The sequence below is a fragment of the Brassica oleracea genome, chromosome C3 (assembly GCF_000695525.1).
Source record: "Brassica oleracea var. oleracea cultivar TO1000 chromosome C3, BOL, whole genome shotgun sequence".
NCBI lineage: Eukaryota > Viridiplantae > Streptophyta > Magnoliopsida > Brassicales > Brassicaceae > Brassica > Brassica oleracea.
Genome location: NC_027750.1, coordinates 63169906 through 63187916, shown reverse-complemented (window position 1 = coordinate 63187916; position 18011 = coordinate 63169906). Strand labels below are relative to the sequence as shown.

The following is an 18011-nucleotide window of genomic DNA, read 5'->3' as shown; positions in this document are numbered from 1 at the left end:
AAGAAAGATTCTCAACAACGGACATGGCTTCTTCTATGATCGCTTGTAATAACTTTCAAATATACAAAAACTAAAGTCGAGTATCAACAGAAAAAAAAACCTTTTTCGCTAAAAAAAAAAAAAAAAAAAAAAAAAAACTGTCAAGAGAGTGCGACTGAATAAAGAAAATGAAAAGACTGTAATCTTACAAAATTATTTATTTTGTTTTACTTAAGTTGATGACAAAGAAAAAATATTATATCAATTTTGTTTTACTTATAAAATATTTAAATTTGAGAAAAGGACAACGCTGATTTCGTTTTTTATTTTAATAACAGCTTTAACATCTCAGTAAGTATACAACTGTAGTGCTAATTAAAGGCAGTTCGTTTTTGCATTTAGTTGCATCATCTGAATACAATATTTAGATGTTACATTCAAATGTATTCACTTGTATAGTTTATATTACATCTAGATACAACATTTAGATATTAAATTGTTCAATTTTTTTATTTTATAGTAGCATTTTAATACTATTACTTCAAAAGAAAACTATAAATGACATTATTTATATAATTAATAATTAATTAACTGTTGTATTTGAATAATTATGTTTAAATTACATTTGTAACAAAATAATTATTATATTTATTTTGAAATATCTGATTTTAAGGTTTTTGCACGAAATCTAATTTTACGGTTTTCATAGGAAATCTAACTTAAAGATTCTTTTGGAAAAACGTGATTTTGGTGGGGAAAAGATCGATTTTCTAATTTTGACATAAAAATATGACTTTACGGTTTTGGCGGAAAACATTGATTCAGCGGTTTTGACGAAAAAACTCATTTTACGATTTGGGCGAGAAATGTGATTTTATCGTTTTGAGAAAGGGAAATGATTTTGTGGTTATGGTGGACAATGTAATTTTGCGGATTTGGTAAAAACTTGATTTCCGGTTTTGACGAAAACAAAAATTTTACGGTTTTGGGCGAAAAAAGATGATTTTGTAGTTTTAGCGGATAATATGATTTTATTTTGGTGGAAAAATTCAATTTTTGGTTTGAGCGAAAAAATATCAGTTTTGCTATTTCGGCGGAAAACTCAATTTGGCTGTTGGGGGGAGGGGGGATGTGATTTCTGGTTTTGGCAAAAAAAATCAATTTTTCGGTTAGGGCGAAAATATGATTTACGGTTATGACGGAGAATTGAATTTAAGGTTTTAGCAGAAAATGTGACTTTGCAATTTTGGCAAAAAGAACAAAATAATCTATGGTTTTAGCAAAAAAACTTGATTTTACGGTTATGATAAAAAAATTAAATTTACAGTTTTGACGGAAAATAATTTTATGTTTTAACACACATATATATATATATATTATTATTAATATAAACTACTTTTTATTTTGTAATGAATCGTATTTACGCCTTTTGGATTTTGAAATGCAAATTTTACATCTAAACTCTATAATTTTCACCTCAAATATTCAGATTTTATAGATGTTATAGTTTTTGCATCCAAATGTAGCATCTAAATGCTAATACAATAATGTCTAAATGAAACTATGAATATTTGCATCGAAGTGTAGCATTCAACATAAAAAACGAATAATGCCTAAATAGATAATTAGGGCCTCTGCACATTGTGCAGATGAGGTTTTCTTTGCTTTATCTACGGGTTAATTAAAGGGACCATACCTTGTTTAATAATTAAAGTCGTTGGACTAATTCCAAAACAAAAATGTAACTTTATTATTCTTTATGTTTCTCAAAAAGTGTATTTTTTACACATTTCATGTGAAATAAGAAAATTGCAAAATATATTAACTTTATCTTATTTAATGTATAGTTTAATAAAATAAAATGATTTAAATCAAAATTTATTAATTATTTAAAAGGGTAGGAAAAGATTATATATGAAAAATCACATTGAAAATATAGAATAAAACTCTTTTTAAGATAAATAAAAAATTATTTTTGTGAAACCGATGAGTAATAACTTTTGACTGGTTTTGTGGGGAAATCAACGTAAATAAGGAATGTTAATGAAAACTATAAATGGAATTGAATGCGTTTGAACATTCAAATTCTTGATGACGTCAAATTGAGGTTGCGAATGGTGAAAGAAAAGCAGTGCGTGGAATGAAAACTGAAAAAGAAGTCACCAATCACAAAAACAGTAAAAAAAACGGGACGGAATTCTTAAAATAACTTTTGGTTTGTTTACCTTTTTACAATACCTCAGGTACGGTAAGTTTACGCTCTAATTATACTATGGTATTATGTAAATGTGTGTTTTTCATAGTTATTTTCTTTTTACATTTTTCATTTATAATTAAGGTTCATGCATTTTCATAATATTTCAATTGATCGGAAAAAATGTGCAATTTAATATTTAGGAAAAAAGTTATTTATTTTAAAATATTAACTATCTTAAGGCCATGAATAACATAAATAAGTGTGTATGACTGCAATATATATGCGTTTCCTCACAATCAACTATTAATAACTATTGTTAAATTTACATACTTAAACTTTTGTTAAAATCATACATGATAAAATTTCAGTTATGTAGTTAACAAAATAGTTAATTAAAAAGATAAAAAATGAAAATAATAATCAAACCAAATTTATTAAATATAGAAATAGATAGGCATGTGCACATTTATCCAGAACCGAAGATTAAAACCGAACTGAACCAAACTAAACCTCTTTTTTTAGTTCTGTTTGCATCCTATCAATTATCCAAATAAATCTTATATCTCTAGAACCCAAGAATCAGAACCAAATTTTATATTCTATATTATTTTTATATTAATGTAGCAAAATCGTAAAATATGTTTTCAGCAATCAAACACTATTTTGTATCGCTTATTTTATCAAAACATCACTTATCAAATGCATTTCACTAAATGACATTTTTATTTAAAATATATTTATTATATCAATATATTATTATATTATTTTAATATATGTTCTCTACCATTATTATTTTATTTATTAAATAATTATTTAATACCGCTAATATGTATTGTAACCAATCAAACAATATTTCGTACTGCTTTTTGCTTGAAATCCCAATTGTCCCGTACCACACTCAAATTATGCACGAACCGTAGTTGTACAGTCATGCACTTTAATTCCACACTATTTTTATTATCTATCTACTATCACCATTCAAAAGCGGTTTTAGATCAAACGGTTGATCTGTTCAGGTGGATCTGGTTGTCCAATGTAAATAAGTAAATGTGCAATGTAAAAACGGTTTTTTTGGTTGTCAAAAACGTTTTAAACCGTTTAGTCTGCAGCTTTCTTAATTTTGTAGCATCACTGGCCATAAGGTAGGTCCACCTCTCGATGATCGTTAGACTATTACAGGTCAAAGTTGAAGATCAGGACAAAGTGGTGTCAGATGAATCGCTAGACATCACATTGTCTCAACTTTCTAATCATTTCTTATAATTGTGAATAAATATATAACACTCCTATCAAGGCTAATGGGCTACCGCGCCCTTTCGCTCGGTCTGTACGTCTATTCCGTCTCACGAGCGGTGCATTAATTTTCTGAAGGTTCGAATTTATTGTTTACTGACCTTGCAATCACGACATTTTCTCGTGCTTTGGCCCCACTCGCACGCTATCGCGAATCACTTTTCAATATGTCACTCATCCTTCCACTATTTCAATTCAATCACGCTTAACTCTTGAATTAATTATAAACGGATATGTGCCGGAAAATGTAAACACTCTTTTTTGACATAGGTAACCAAATCAATTCTCTTAAACCTTTCCATATATCACAACTCGGAATGTTACAATTCATCCTCTCTTAAAGAACGCAACATCCTCGTTGCGATCCACGACAGATCTCAAGACACTGCTCGGGTCTAAACCGAGATGGCTAACCAGCTCTGATACCACTTATAATTTCCCGACCGCTCACGGCTAATGTGCCACCCACACCCGCTCACTCGGCCTGTGGGTCCCATCCCGTCTGACAAGCGGTGCGCTAATTTTCTGAAGGCTCGAAATTATTATTTACTGACCCTGCAATCACCACATTACATTTCCTCGTGCTTCGGCCCCACTCGCACGCAATCATGAATCACTTTCCGATAGGTCACCAATCCTTCCACTACTCCCGTTCGAGCATGCTTAACTCTGAAGTTAATTACAAACGGATATGTGCCGGAAAACGTAAGCACACTTTGGTGAAATGGGTAGCCAAATCGATTCTCTTAAGCCCTTTCATATATCACAACTCAGGATGTTACCATTCATCCCCTTTCAAAGAACGCAATGTCCTCGTTGCGATCCACGACAGGTCTCAAGACACCTCTCGGGTCAGAACCGAGATGGCTAACTAGCGCTGATACAACTTATAATGCTCTGACCGCTCACGGCTAATGTTCCATCCACACCCGCTCACTCGGCCGGTGGGCCCCATCCCGTATCCGAAGGCTCAAATTATTTTCTATTGACCCTACAATCACCACATGACCTTTCCCCATGCTTTAGCCTCACTCGCACGGTATTGCGAAACACTTCCCGCTAGGTCACCCATCCTTCCACTACTCCAGCTCAAGCACGCTTAACTCTGGAGTTCTAAACGGATATATGCCGGAAAAGGTAAGTGCACTTTGGTGACTGATCTCACTCAAATTACCCTAAGGAGTGAATTACTCTCTCAAATAAGAGGTTCAGTTGTAGTACTTACGGATCAAATTCACAGCGAGCTAGGGAACCTAATAAATCTAATCGGATTGATAAATCTAGGTTGATTATGATTAAATGTAAAAAGCAGGTTTGTGAGCAAGGCAGTTGCTCGATTGATTTGATTGGGGGTTTTGGTACTTAGATGAAAGTAGCTAGATTTAGGGTTTTTATTCAGGTAATCAGGATTATAATCCTACAGATGCTTGACAAGTTGTATGCATGATACTATAGAGCTCAACACTTATAAACAAATCGATAGGCTCTCGCTTTCAAGTTTTTTCTATTGACCAGATATAAGTGTCGATCGATGATTCTATAGGAATATCGATTGATACACTTGTTGAACCGTCGACCGATTATTCGATTAGAATATCGATCGACGCGTTTGGCCAAGCTTTAACGCGCGGGTTGAATGTGCTCACTAAGCTTCCTAGATCAGCTCTCGCCTTACTCTAGCAATCTTAGCTCAATTAGGATGGATTCAGGGTGAGATGCAAGTGATGACCTTTACCTCAAACTCCTAAATCAAGTTCTAGCTAGCTAAACTAGAAACATGCTTTAATGACAATCCTAATGATGAATATCATAACTTAGCAATCTATAGTTGAGGCTAATCCCTCATAACCTATTTAAACCCTAAACCTAACAAAAGAACTACTCAGACATGGCTAAGAAATTCATAACAGCAATTAGGTATAAAAACTGCATAGATAAATAGATAGATATCAATGGAGTTTCAATAACAAATCTCTTTGGATCTTCTCTCCAATCTACTAAAATTCCTAGAAAACATTTTGTTGTGAAAATAGTAAAACAAGAAAGCACACTTTGCCTCTAACATATTGGCAAGCTTATGTAATTAGGTTAAAAGTACTTAAAACTCGTCAGGGGTAATCTTGTAAATTGGTGAAAACTTGGGCTTTAAGTCGGTTGGGACCAAATGGGCTTCTGCGTGCTTCGTCATCAATCGATGTCACGATGTGAACATAGATCGATTATTTCTCTTCAATGTCGACCGATTGTCGTGCTCGATGGTCAGTTCGGATGCTTTCTCCAAATATCTCCAAAATGCTCCAAAATCATCACTTTCTTTCAAATCACTTCTGATCCTATAAATATACTAAATAGACTATAGAATATAATAAATAGTATTTAAATTACTTATAAACCATGGGTAAAAGTGAGTCAATCCATGGCCTATCAGTGACATAGGTAGCCAAATCAATTCTCTTAAGCTCGTCCATATATGACAACCAGTAATGTTACAAAATAATTAATGTTTATGGTCCTCTATTCTAAAACTCCTCGCCTGGACCGATTTTTCTTCTGCGTACCTTCGCTAGGCGGTAGTAATCCGATTAGTTTTCTCTTGATCGGTCTGATTTTTTCAAACATGTTACTATTTAACTTATTATATAGATTTTTCACTAAAATTAATCCATAAAATTTTATAACAATATATAATAATAATAGTAATAATAATAATAATAGTAATAATAATAATAATAATAATAAAAATTGTACAAATTAGTTAATTTTGATCTAAGAATAAGTCCAAAAATCTAAAAATCAAAGTTATACAATAATATTATAATTATTAAATGAAATTAAATATAAAACTATCTAAATAATCCAAAAAGTACTAATCTGTTTAATTATCAATTTTATGGTTAGGCGCTACGCTAATGTGTTCTTGAACCTCGAGTTCCATATGTAATTGCTCAATGCTTAACGGTGACTGAAATCCATTTTGTTGTATCCGAACCCTGCATACAAATGACATCCACCATAATACCGAGATAATAGTACGAAAGATCAGAAATCGGAAGTGGGGATTAAGCTTGTTTTCTTAAAGACTATATATTTAAATTAAATTTAAATAACAAAGTTTTCTTGTTAGAATTAAACAGATTACAAATACGTTCTTTGATATAATTAATTTTAAATATATCTGTTGAAGAAGATGATTTCAAAATGAAAAGGTTACATAGTTTTTCCTTACTCACATAAACGATGATTCTATACGAGCAAATGATGTATTGTTTACCCATGAGACCCAGATTTGAGGCTAGAAAAGTGTGCTTTTGTATATTTTTCATTGGTTAATATCACAGGTATTTTAAAAGTTTTTTTTATTATAAGTTTATGTATTAAAAATTTAAATTTGTTATTATTTCAGGTATCAGATCGCATCGTCGTTTTGTTTAAACTAAACTGACTCGGCTAAAAACTGTTCTACATCAGCAGTTTACCGACACATTGACGGTTGCATATATTTAGAAGTTTTCTTTTTCTAAGTTCAAGTATTAAATTCAAATATGTCTATGTATGTACGTACAGTTAAATAGTTCATGTGCTCACAATGCAAAAGCATGAGATCCAACTGATTTATAAATAGCTTCTTTTTCTTTTGTTACATTATCATAAGATATGTATGAATCAACTCTTACAAAGATAATCGATCGATAACGATTCGACAAGACCTCTTTTCTACGAAATACTAATCCACAATGGAAATTTCGACCTATCCTATATTCTGTAACATAAAAACCGTAAGGGATGACTCTATTTGAAACATTCCAATATCTTTACTAAACGATGAAATTGTATTGTCTGGAATTAAATTCCATATTTGATGTAGACATGTTAAGCTCTTGATTACTAGACCAAAAGGTTCAATATTTTAAATTCACACACATGGAACACATTTGTTTTAGTTGGGCCATTGTTTGAATTGTCAATAGTTGTCATGGATAAAATTAATTTTCAGCCTTCACGGAATGGGAGATTTCAACAACTGTATTGCAAATAGCGAAGTCTTTGATTTGGCTTACAGAGGATGTCAATTCACCTGGTCGAACAAGAGTGTCTCAAACCCGAAAGCTAGGAAATTGGATAGGGCCTTGGTTAACGAGAGCTGGTCTAATCAATATCCAAATTCTTATGCTTATTTTGACGCTCCGGGGACATCTGATCATTCCCCGTGTCTCCTATATCTGTCAAATGAATTGACACCTCGTAAGACGAGGTTTATTTTCTTCTCAATGTTTTCAACTCACCCGGATTATCTCTCCCTTCTTCGGAATGCTTGGTTATCAGAAATTACTCCTTCTACCCGTATGTTTGATCTTTATCAGCGTTTGAGAAAGGCTAAATTTTGTTGCAAAGCTTTAAACCGAAGATGCTTCAGTAATATTACTGCAAGAACAAAAGAAGTTTTCTCTCATCTGCAGGCAGTGCAGCATTCAGTCCTTACCTCGCCTACTTCAGAGTTATTTGCGGAAGAAGAGGCAGCGAGATCTGCATGGTTATTTCTTTCAGCAGCAGAGGAGTCTTTTTTCAAGCAAAAGTCGAGGGTCCGTTGGCTAAGTGAGGGAGATGCCAACACAAGGGTTTTTCATAAGTCTGTAAAAGCGAACCTCTGCAGGAATGTAATTCACTATCTTCAGACAGAGGAGGGCTCCAAGATTTATGACCCATGTATCTTAAAAGACATGGTGGTGCAGTTTTATTCTGATCTTTTGGGTGTAGAGAATGGTTCAGTTACTCCGATGACGGTGGATCAGATTCAGCAATTACATCCTTTCAGATGTGAGGCCTCTGCTAGTGTCAAGCTTTCGGCAATCCCTACTGATGAGGAAATTCGATCAACGCTTTTCTCTTTGCCTAAAAATAAAGCTCCAGGGCCCGATGGTTTTTCTGTTGAGTTCTTCACATCAGCATGGGATTTGGTTGGTAAAGACGTCATCTCTGCTGTCAAAAGTTTCTTTACTACATCAGTGTTGCCTCGTCAAGTTAATGCCACAGTCATTTCATTGATACCAAAAGTTCCGGGGGCGGATAAACTCTCAGATTTTCGGCCTATTTCCTTGTGTAACACCGTATACAAAGTGATTTCCAAGATCATCGCCTCTAGACTGCAGGATTTAACTCCTGATATTGTTCAGAGAAATCAGGTTGGCTTTGTTAAAGGCAGAATCCTCAGTGAGAATGTCCTGTTAGCTTCGGAGCTCGTCTCAGACTTTAATAAGGAAGGGACTGTTACTAGAGGTTGTTTGCAAATTGATATTACAAAAGCTTACGACAATGTAGATTGGAGGTTTCTGTTTAACGTCTTGGAGGCCCTTGAACTACCTCAAAATCTTCGAAATTGGGTTCGGGTATGTGTCTCATCTCCTCACTATTCGATAGCGTTGAATGGAGAATTGGCTGGTTTTTTCCCGGGAAAGAAAGGGCTTCGACAGGGAGATCCCATTTCTTCCTCCCTATTTGTTATTGTGATGGATCTGCTGTCAAAGCAACTGGATCGTGCTGCCTTAGCTCATCAGTTCATTCCCCATCCCAAAGCTATTGATCCCTTAGTGACTCATTTAAGCTTCGCTGATGATATGCTGATATTTTTTAATGGCGACTCGGATTCGTTAAAGGGAATTCTCAGAATACTTCAATCCTTTTATCTTAACTCTGGGATGGGGTTGAATTTGGCCAAATCGTCTTTGTTTCTGGATGGTGGGAATGCAGAAATTTTAAAGCAGATGGCTGACAGGTTTGGTCTAGCTTCCGGTTCTATACCGGTAAAATACTTGGGGTTGCCTTTGATGCCGAATAAGATGAATCGACGCGACTATCAGCCATTGATTGACAAGGTTATTAAGAGGATTTCTTCTTGGACAAATAGACATCTCTCCTTCGCGGGAAGACTTGAGCTGATAAAGTCAGTCTTATATAGTATCTTCAATTTTTGGGCTGCTGTGTTTCCTTTACCACAGGGGTGTATTGATTGTCTAGAGCAAATTTGCAATGCTTATCTATGGAGTGGTGCTTCATCTTCAGCTAGGAGTGCTAAGGTTTCATGGGATTCAGTATGCACCCCTAAAAAGGTTGGAGGACTTGGCTTGAGAAGACTGCAGTATGCTAATCAGGTCTTCTCTTTAAAGCTCATTTGGCTCTTATTTGCTGGAACGGGATCTCTTTGGGTGGCGTGGGTAAAATCTTATGTAATTGAAGGGAGACCTTTTTGGACCACAGACTTCACGGGAATAGGTTCTTGGATATGGAGAAGGTTGGTTAAACTTAGAGATTTGGCGAGGCCTTTCTTGATATGTCAAGTTCGCTCGGGGAATTTGGCTTCTTTTTGGCATGATAATTGGACCGGTCTTGGACCTCTGATACACCTTACAGGGGCTAATGGTCCGAGAGTTTCTGGATTATCCATTGAGCTTACGTTTAATCAAGCTGCTTCAAAGGGTGCCTGGTCTGTTCCTAGAGGTAGACATCCCATCTTACTCCTGCTGCGCGCATGTCTGTCTCTTCTGTTTGCCCCCTGTGTGATTCTGCTGATGAAAGTCGGGAGCATCTATTTTTCACGTGCATGTTTTCACTGGATTTCTGGAACAGAGTGTTTGCTACAGCCCCGCATTCACCTCCAAGTACATTTGAACACTGCCTTATATGGTTCAGGTCTGTTTCTGCCGATGCAAAGCTCAAGATTATTTTTAAGATAATTTTTCAGGCAGTGGTATACCTCATTTGGAAAGAGAGAAACTCAAGAATCCATAATTCTGTCTCTAGGTCTGTTAATTCTTTACTGAAAGAGCTGCATTTAATCCTAAGAGCAAAACTTCTTGGTATGGACAGAAAAGATTATCTTCTTCGGCCTACCACTCAATCCATCTCTACAGACAGCGTTACATATCTTCAACATTGGTTCCGATATTTCCAACCGTAGGTCGTTCAACTCCTTTTGATGCTGCGAATGGGTTTCATTTAGCTTCCTTATCAGCTATGTGCTGCTGTCTTTGTTTAAGTTTTTCATTTTTTACTTGTACTAACTTTTTGAAACAATGTCTCTTTTGGAGAGATGGGAGAAGAGAGAAAGATTAAAAAAAAAAAAATTAATTAATTTTCGAACATATTAGGAAAAATGAAATTTCCAAACTGTATGGGTTTTGTTAAGTTTGGCACAGTACTTTGTTGTGTAGCTATGTTCTGTTCTCTAGTCTCTCTCTCGTCACTTCAAAGGACAGGTCTTTATCCTTACGTTCATCGCGTTAAGCTCTATGAAAATTACGTATGGTATACGATTGCATGCATTCAACTGTCCATGCGTGTGACTAAAAAAGACAGTCAATATAAATAAACGTTTCCTTGTCTCCATCATCACTTGATTCTCTCAGCGTATCTGTGAAAAATATGTAACCTTTTTTTGACCAAATAAGTATGTACTATATTGTAACTATATTTATACTAAAATGCATGTAACTACATTGTAACAAAAAGTATTGTTATTTGAGAATTAGCTTAATGTAACTAGGTGGGTGATTATTTGGACTTTACCTTAGTTATTTAATTTTATTTATTTTTAAATTATTAATATTAATCAATCATGATGCAGCTTTATTTTTTAAAATTAATATTCGCATCAAAATTCTACTAGTTTTTTCAATCATGTTTTAGTTTTATTTTCTAAATATACATCCAAATCAACAAAAAAAAAAAATCATTTTTTCTATTTGTAATAGCCAAAAATCCTATACCCATATTACTGCATTTTAGAAATTGTAAGAAAGTTCTTAATATTAAATAAATTAAAAAATCATTTTCATTTTTTAATTTATTATTATTAAGACATGTATTTTATTTATATAATTAAATATTTATAGATAGGTTCTTGTAATTTTTAAATAATTTTATAAATTATTTAAATATTAACATAAAAATAATTTAATATTTATAGATAGGTTCTTGTAATTTTAAAATAATTAAAAATATTGAAAACAAAAACATAAAATTTCTGCACATATTAAATTAAAAATAATAAGCTTTGATAATTATATTTTGTTTGTTAATCAAGATTATTTAGCTAATTAAAATAATTATCTTATATACAGATCGCGCCCTGCACAGATTGAAATATTTTATAAAATTAAAGTAACGACTCGCGCCCTGCACAGATTGAGATATTTTATAAAATATTTTTTTAAATTAAATACATCTAAAAATATATATATATATATATATATTTAAAAATAAGAAAAGATATCTAAAATGCATTTTAATAATTTTATCAAATTAAACTGTAAAAACATTTAATTTTATCAATTCAAGTATGATGCATATTTCTAAAATTTTGAAACTAAAATATTTATTTTATTTTTATATGGAGCATAGTTTAATTTAAATGATATTAAAACAGATATATATATATATATATATATATTTTTTTTTTTAATCTGAATATTTATTAAATTATAATTCATACTTATATGGTTTTATGATCATCTGTTTCTTGTTTTAACAAAAAACTAAATAATTGATCACAAAATTATTAAAATGAGACTTTTAACAGTTTTGGTAATTTATAGTCTTTTCAATTCAAGATATAACATATAAGAAAAAATTAAAATTTTTTATTATACGTCTAATGTGATTGTTTAATTTATTTTAGTAGTATAAAATTAAAAAAAATTGATAGAGGATACATAAATAGTTATTAAATCTTTATTATTCAAAATCATTAATTTCATATATATTTTAATCACATTAGATAATTCCATACCTTTTATTTATGAAAAGAAACTATAATATTTGTTGTAGATTATTAGTTAATTTTATGGTTAGTTTAATAAAAATTTTAGTATATGTTTAGATGAATAAAATAATCAATAATATATATTATATTTATTCTAGTAGTTTAAACATATTTAAAAAAAAAAACTATTTTGGTGGTGACACATGTCATAGCTCACATGTTATAATGCTTATTAGTTACTATATTTTTTTTTGTAACACTCTTATCAATCTATACTATTATTTGCGAAATAAATTTTCGGAATCGAGCTCTCATGTTAAAAGTTAGAGTGGTTAATATCGTTTATACTCTTAATGAATAAAATGTATAAATAAATTAAAAAATAAAATGAAATTTTAATTTACCTGATTAGAAATTAATTGAAATTAATAATAGTAAGAATTATCCAATATCTGAAAATATAATTTAAAAAAGAGATAATTTATATATATATATATATATATATTGTATTGTTATCTGAAAAAGTCTTTTAGTGAAAATTTAAAAACATAAATTATATAACTAAATATTAATCAAATAAAATTATTAATTATATAATTAAAAATAGAATATTGAGTTATCCAAAAACTAAAAATATAATTAAAAAAGATAATATCTATATATATATTGTATTGTTAGCTGAAAAAGTCTTTTAGTAAAAAGTTTAAAAAAAATTTATATAATTAAATATTAATCAAATAAATTTTTTTAATTATATAATTAAAAACAGAATATTGAGTTATTTTAAGATTTATTTTAGTATAATGAATATAGTGTACAAAAAACTTTTCAAAAATTTATGAAAATGTTTAAGCCTTTATAGCAGGCAAAACACCTAGTTACTGTACCTGTGAGAGTGTGTGAGTCCTGACGGTATGGGTTGTGTACGCTGAAAACACAAGCTTGCAAAAAAAAAAATACCAAACCTTTTTAAAAACAATTAAGAATTAACTATTGCATTATACGTTATTGATACTTATTAACTAAAGATTTAGTTTATGTTGTTTCGTGGCTTGAAATAAGTATAATCATGATCTAATCTAAACTGTATTAAATCATCGATTTTTCATCTATTTCATATTCATAATTTTCATATTTTTACATATTAAAATATATAAAGTTTTGATTAGAAATATATTATTTTGTATTTAATTTGTTTTAGTAATACTAAATTAATACTTGTTCAATAAACTTAATTTTATTTCTTAATTTTTACAATTTATTATCATTAACTAATATAAATTATAGAAAACATAAATTTTTTTTTTTTCGAATTTTTGTTTTCAAAACATTTACTTTTAGAAAAAAGAAGAATATGATTGAGTTAAATATATCAGTTTTAATTGTAGCAAATAATATATCAACCCATGTGTACTAAATGCGTTAAATTTTTTTTTTTTGGTGTAATAAATGCGTTAAAGTTATTTATTAATATCGTATGGAAAGAGTTGAACTCTTAGACTTGGAGTATGTCATCTAGTCTTTCTACTCGTGGAAGAGGAAATAAAATTTCAAGCACATTGGAAGCTTCTTTGACGGGAAATAGTCAAACCTTTTCTTATTCCTCATTCTTCTTATAACTTACGTAGAATCGTTGTTTATTAAATTTATTAATTTACACAAATAAAAATATCAAAGTAATCGACTTAAGATAATACCTACTTGTCCACATATGTAGACTTATAGACTATTTAGTTAGTACTCTACAAGATATATTATATATACACAACACTTTTATAATTTTGAAATGTATAAACTCTTTTGCAGATACTAACATTTTACATACTTTTATTATTTTATTTTAAAAATCAAGCCATCTAAGTGATGTACAGAACCTCATCATTTAAAATGACTAATAAGAATTTTATTTTAACAAAAAAATAAAAGCTTATTTAACTACCATTTTAACTATATTTTAATGTATGCGATATTGTTATTGTGTATTGGGTCTTATATATTTTATGATATATTTTCTTTCAAAGCTAATTATAGTAGCTAGAGAGCAGATATATATTTTTGCTAACTGGTTAATATTATTAAAAATGATCGAAGATTTACAAAAGTTTAATATCATTACTAGAGAGCAAATATATGATACAATATATTATAAATAATAAAATTTTCCCAGAACTAGTTTTCTTGACGCGGACAACCTCTAGTAAAATATTCATCTTGCATTGTTCAAATTCTACCACTTCTCTTTTGTCTTCTTCTCGCCGATTCAAGCCCATTAGATCACGACAATGGTATTTCAAACCGTATGTTTTTTTTTTGACAAAAGGGTTTCCTATTAAAAAGGACAAACATACAAGCTATGACAATGAAGTCATGCAGTTTTGAAAGACAGATAGAGAATCAAGCAAAATCTGTTCTGGAATATGAGAAGCCAATATATATCTAGGGTAAATGTAAAAATACAGAAGAAATAAATGATCAATAACTCTACTAGTTGAAGAGACTATGACCACTACGTCCTCTTTTACCACAGTTTCTAGGGTTTAAAACCTTTTATATATAGACAAATACGTACATACATAGTTACACAAACACACACCATAAAGCCTCATTTAATTTAATCATTCCAACAATCCTATCTTATTTCATCACCAAACAAAGCCATGATCTCTAGGCTTTTTGACTTCATGAAACAATCCAAGTCCATTCAGCTAAATAACAAACATTCTCTCGATATATACACAAATACATACACATACCATAAAGCGTCTTCATCATCATCAACCCCCAAAGCTTTGTGTGATGTTTTCATCAACCATAGAGGAACTGACACAAAGAAAACCCTTGCAACATTGCTTTACGACAATCTCAAAGCCCGTAACTTACGTCCATTCTTGGATTACAAGACCTTGAAACCCGGAGATCATATTTTTGATCATATCAACGGCGCAATTCACACTTCTAAAGTCGCAGTGACCGTGTTTTCTCCCAACTATGGCCATTCTTATTCATGTTTGCACGAGCTTGCGCTTATAATGGAGTCCAAGAAAAGGATCATACCAATATTTTTCGACATCAAACCTTCACAACTCGATGTTGTGATCGAAAGGGTAAGATGTCCTGATGATGAAATCCAACGGTTTAGATGGGCTCTTCAAGAAGCTAGAGACATCGTCGGACTTATGTTCGATTCCGATAAAGGGTAATTTTGAGTGTCCATTATATACAAATATGTTCTATTAAAACTTCTGATATAACTCAACATTTTCTTCAACCTTTTTGGCGCATTTTAGGAATTTGTCGGAGGTTGTTACAAGTGCATCGGATATTATTGTTCAGAGGTTGGTGGAGTTAGAGGCTGAAGATGAAAGTGTCTAGGCATTGGAAGAACTTTGATTAACTCCAAATTAAGTGCTTCTCTCAAATATATACGTTTTTTAGAAACTCCTATGGTTAATTAAATTAATCGATTTCATTCATGCATACGTATCCCTACTTATTGATAGTTGACATAAGAGGCAATAACTATTTTCTTAAAGAAGATTTCTGATCTCCTTTTTGTAAATTTATTTGGTATGTGTGGCAAGTTCAGAAAAATAAAATAACATTCACTATTTATATTTCCTAATACCAAAAAATGTTGGTTCCTTTTCAACATCTTCATATTTCTAAAAAAATATTAATTCTTATTTTTCATTTTCTATGCGAACTGATGACACATAGCGATAACATTTTTTTTTTGGAAACATATAAGAACTACGATAAAGAAAAAAACGGATAGTTAACAACAGTAGAAGATAAGAGTGATTGTGGTTCCATACTTTGAACCCGAACAACGTTAGGATCTCTACTTGAGACACAAGATCCAAACTCTATTAAAGTTAGAGAACAAAAAAAATGAACTTTTGTTTATGGGTAGTTTTGATTACCTTTTATGTTGTTTTTCATTGGTTTATAGAATAAAGAGATACAAAGAAGCAAAACGGAATTATCATGATTCCTATATCTTGGGAAAACTGTGGAAAGTGGATGATTAGTTAAAACAGAGAATTAATGTAGAAAGACTTAATTCAACTTATTTTGTGATGAGAGATGTCAATCAAATCTCATATCGAAAGTTTAGATAAATAATGTATAATATATAATAAGAAGTCCAACTTTGATTAGTACGATGCCTTTTGATAAGAAACCCAAAAGTAAATTTATGTTGGCTTATCGCTTAAGTCCAAAGTGGACAATATCATAATAATCAAATAATAAAAAATTTGGACATGAACTTGAAAAAATTCCAAGCAAGAAAACTAAAATACCCTTCAAGTAAGAATGAGAGCAATATGACAGCGATTAGTCTCGAAGATCTTGGAAATTCAGTTGGGGGAAGAGCATCATCTGTCTAATTAAGGTGCCGAATGTCTAAGACATGACAAGATAGGTGCCGAGATGATTCACTGGAAGAAAGGACACAAGGTGTGTACATGGTCTTTGGTTTGATGGAAAAAACGAGAGATGCCAATCCAAATGCCACATCGGAAGTTTAGATAAATAATGTCTAATATAATATGAAGTCTAATTCTGATTAAGTACGAGACATCTGAGAAGAAATCCAAAAGTAAATCCATGTAGGTTTGTCTCTTAATTGTAAAGTGAACAATGTCGTATTAATCGTACAATAAAAAAGGTTGGACTTTGGACATGAGCGTAAACAAATCCCAACATCTAAACAAAGGACATAGATAAAACATAGATTAAATTGAGAAACATTTGATTAGGCTTGTGTATTATTGTTGATTGCCGTTTATATCCCATCATCTCAGGCCCATCAGATTGGTCCCAAAGTGAAACTTGTCCTTAAGGTTGGGTCCGAAAATCTCTACGTGAGTTCATTTCTTCTCATGTAGCTTCATCAGCAAAATGGTGCGAGACAAAAAAAAGGCAATAAATTATCTTGTGCTGACATACCAAGAACTTCCACAAGAACAATATATATGATGAAGTGGCGGATGCTGTAAGGATTGACTTAGTAGGCAGAGTTGCTATAAAATAGTTGTCTCCAGAGAAAAGTTACTTAAGGTGAGTGTGAGTGGGTGATCACATCTTGAATATAGCTTATTTTTTATTGTAACTGTGAAACTTTTGTAGATGCATATCAGAGGGGATTGATATAAAGCTCGACTTGGTCACTCCATATCAAAAAAAATTTCATGTCTAGGCAGCTCCTCGGCAACGATTTCAACGTTCCAAGCATGTTGTTTTCTCTGTTTGTTTAACTTCATAAAGTTCTGATTCTCACTTACTAAATAAATGAAGCTCTTTTGTGATGTTGTGGTGTTTCTCCTGAACGTGTTGAGACTATTGATTTGGTGGGTATATCTGATGATTACAACAGAAATTAAGATGATCTATTAATTGTATTCGACTGATAAAATCCAGAACAGATAATGGCTTCAAATGGCAAAGATTGTATTCAAGATCCTAAAATTTGAGCGCTCCTCACACATTATTATCACATTAACAACAATAGATAAAATGTAAGAATCTCAAGAAATATATCTCCATGTGATTGATGATTGATTAAAGAAGAAAAAACGTCACGATCAGTAGTATGAACCTTATGTGATCTCAATATAATCTTAAAAGTGAAAGTTTATTTATATTATTCTGATGGAGATAGGTTTACATGGAAAGGTGGAGACGACTGAAAAGCAAATCATAAAAGTTTCTTCTTATTTTTGAGGACAGACGTTATTTTTAACGCTCAAAGGCCACAATATGTCCTGAGTGCAGCTAGATCTC

At 31.5% G+C, this 18011-nt stretch overlaps 2 protein-coding genes across 2 annotated transcripts in view; one reads left to right on the top strand and one right to left on the bottom strand.

The window, feature by feature from the left end:
• The first annotated feature begins 14881 nt into the window (after positions 1-14881).
• On the top strand, positions 14882-15596 carry LOC106334426 (TMV resistance protein N-like). The gene is made up of 2 exons (XM_013772708.1): positions 14882-15420; positions 15512-15596. Exons 1-2 carry the CDS (start codon positions 14882-14884, stop codon positions 15594-15596), a joined length of 624 nt encoding a protein of 207 aa, XP_013628162.1.
• A 2377-nt stretch (positions 15597-17973) lies between these two features.
• LOC106334092 (probable 2-oxoglutarate-dependent dioxygenase AOP1.2) overlaps positions 17974-18011 on the bottom strand; it is a 1408-nt gene continuing 1370 nt past the window's right edge. Inside the window, exon 5 of the mRNA XM_013772439.1 lies at positions 17974-18011. This exon is cut by the window's right edge and continues 5 nt beyond it. Within this exon, the coding sequence (XP_013627893.1) occupies positions 17974-18011 (38 nt within the window).

Coding starts and splice junctions, on each gene's coding strand:
- LOC106334426 (XM_013772708.1), top strand. CDS start 14,882: ATGATCTCTAGGCTTTTTGACTTCATGAAACAATCCAAGTCCATTCAG. Junction 15,421..15,511: donor ATGTTCGATTCCGATAAAGG/GTAATTTTGAGT, acceptor GGCGCATTTTAG/GAATTTGTCGGAGGTTGTTA.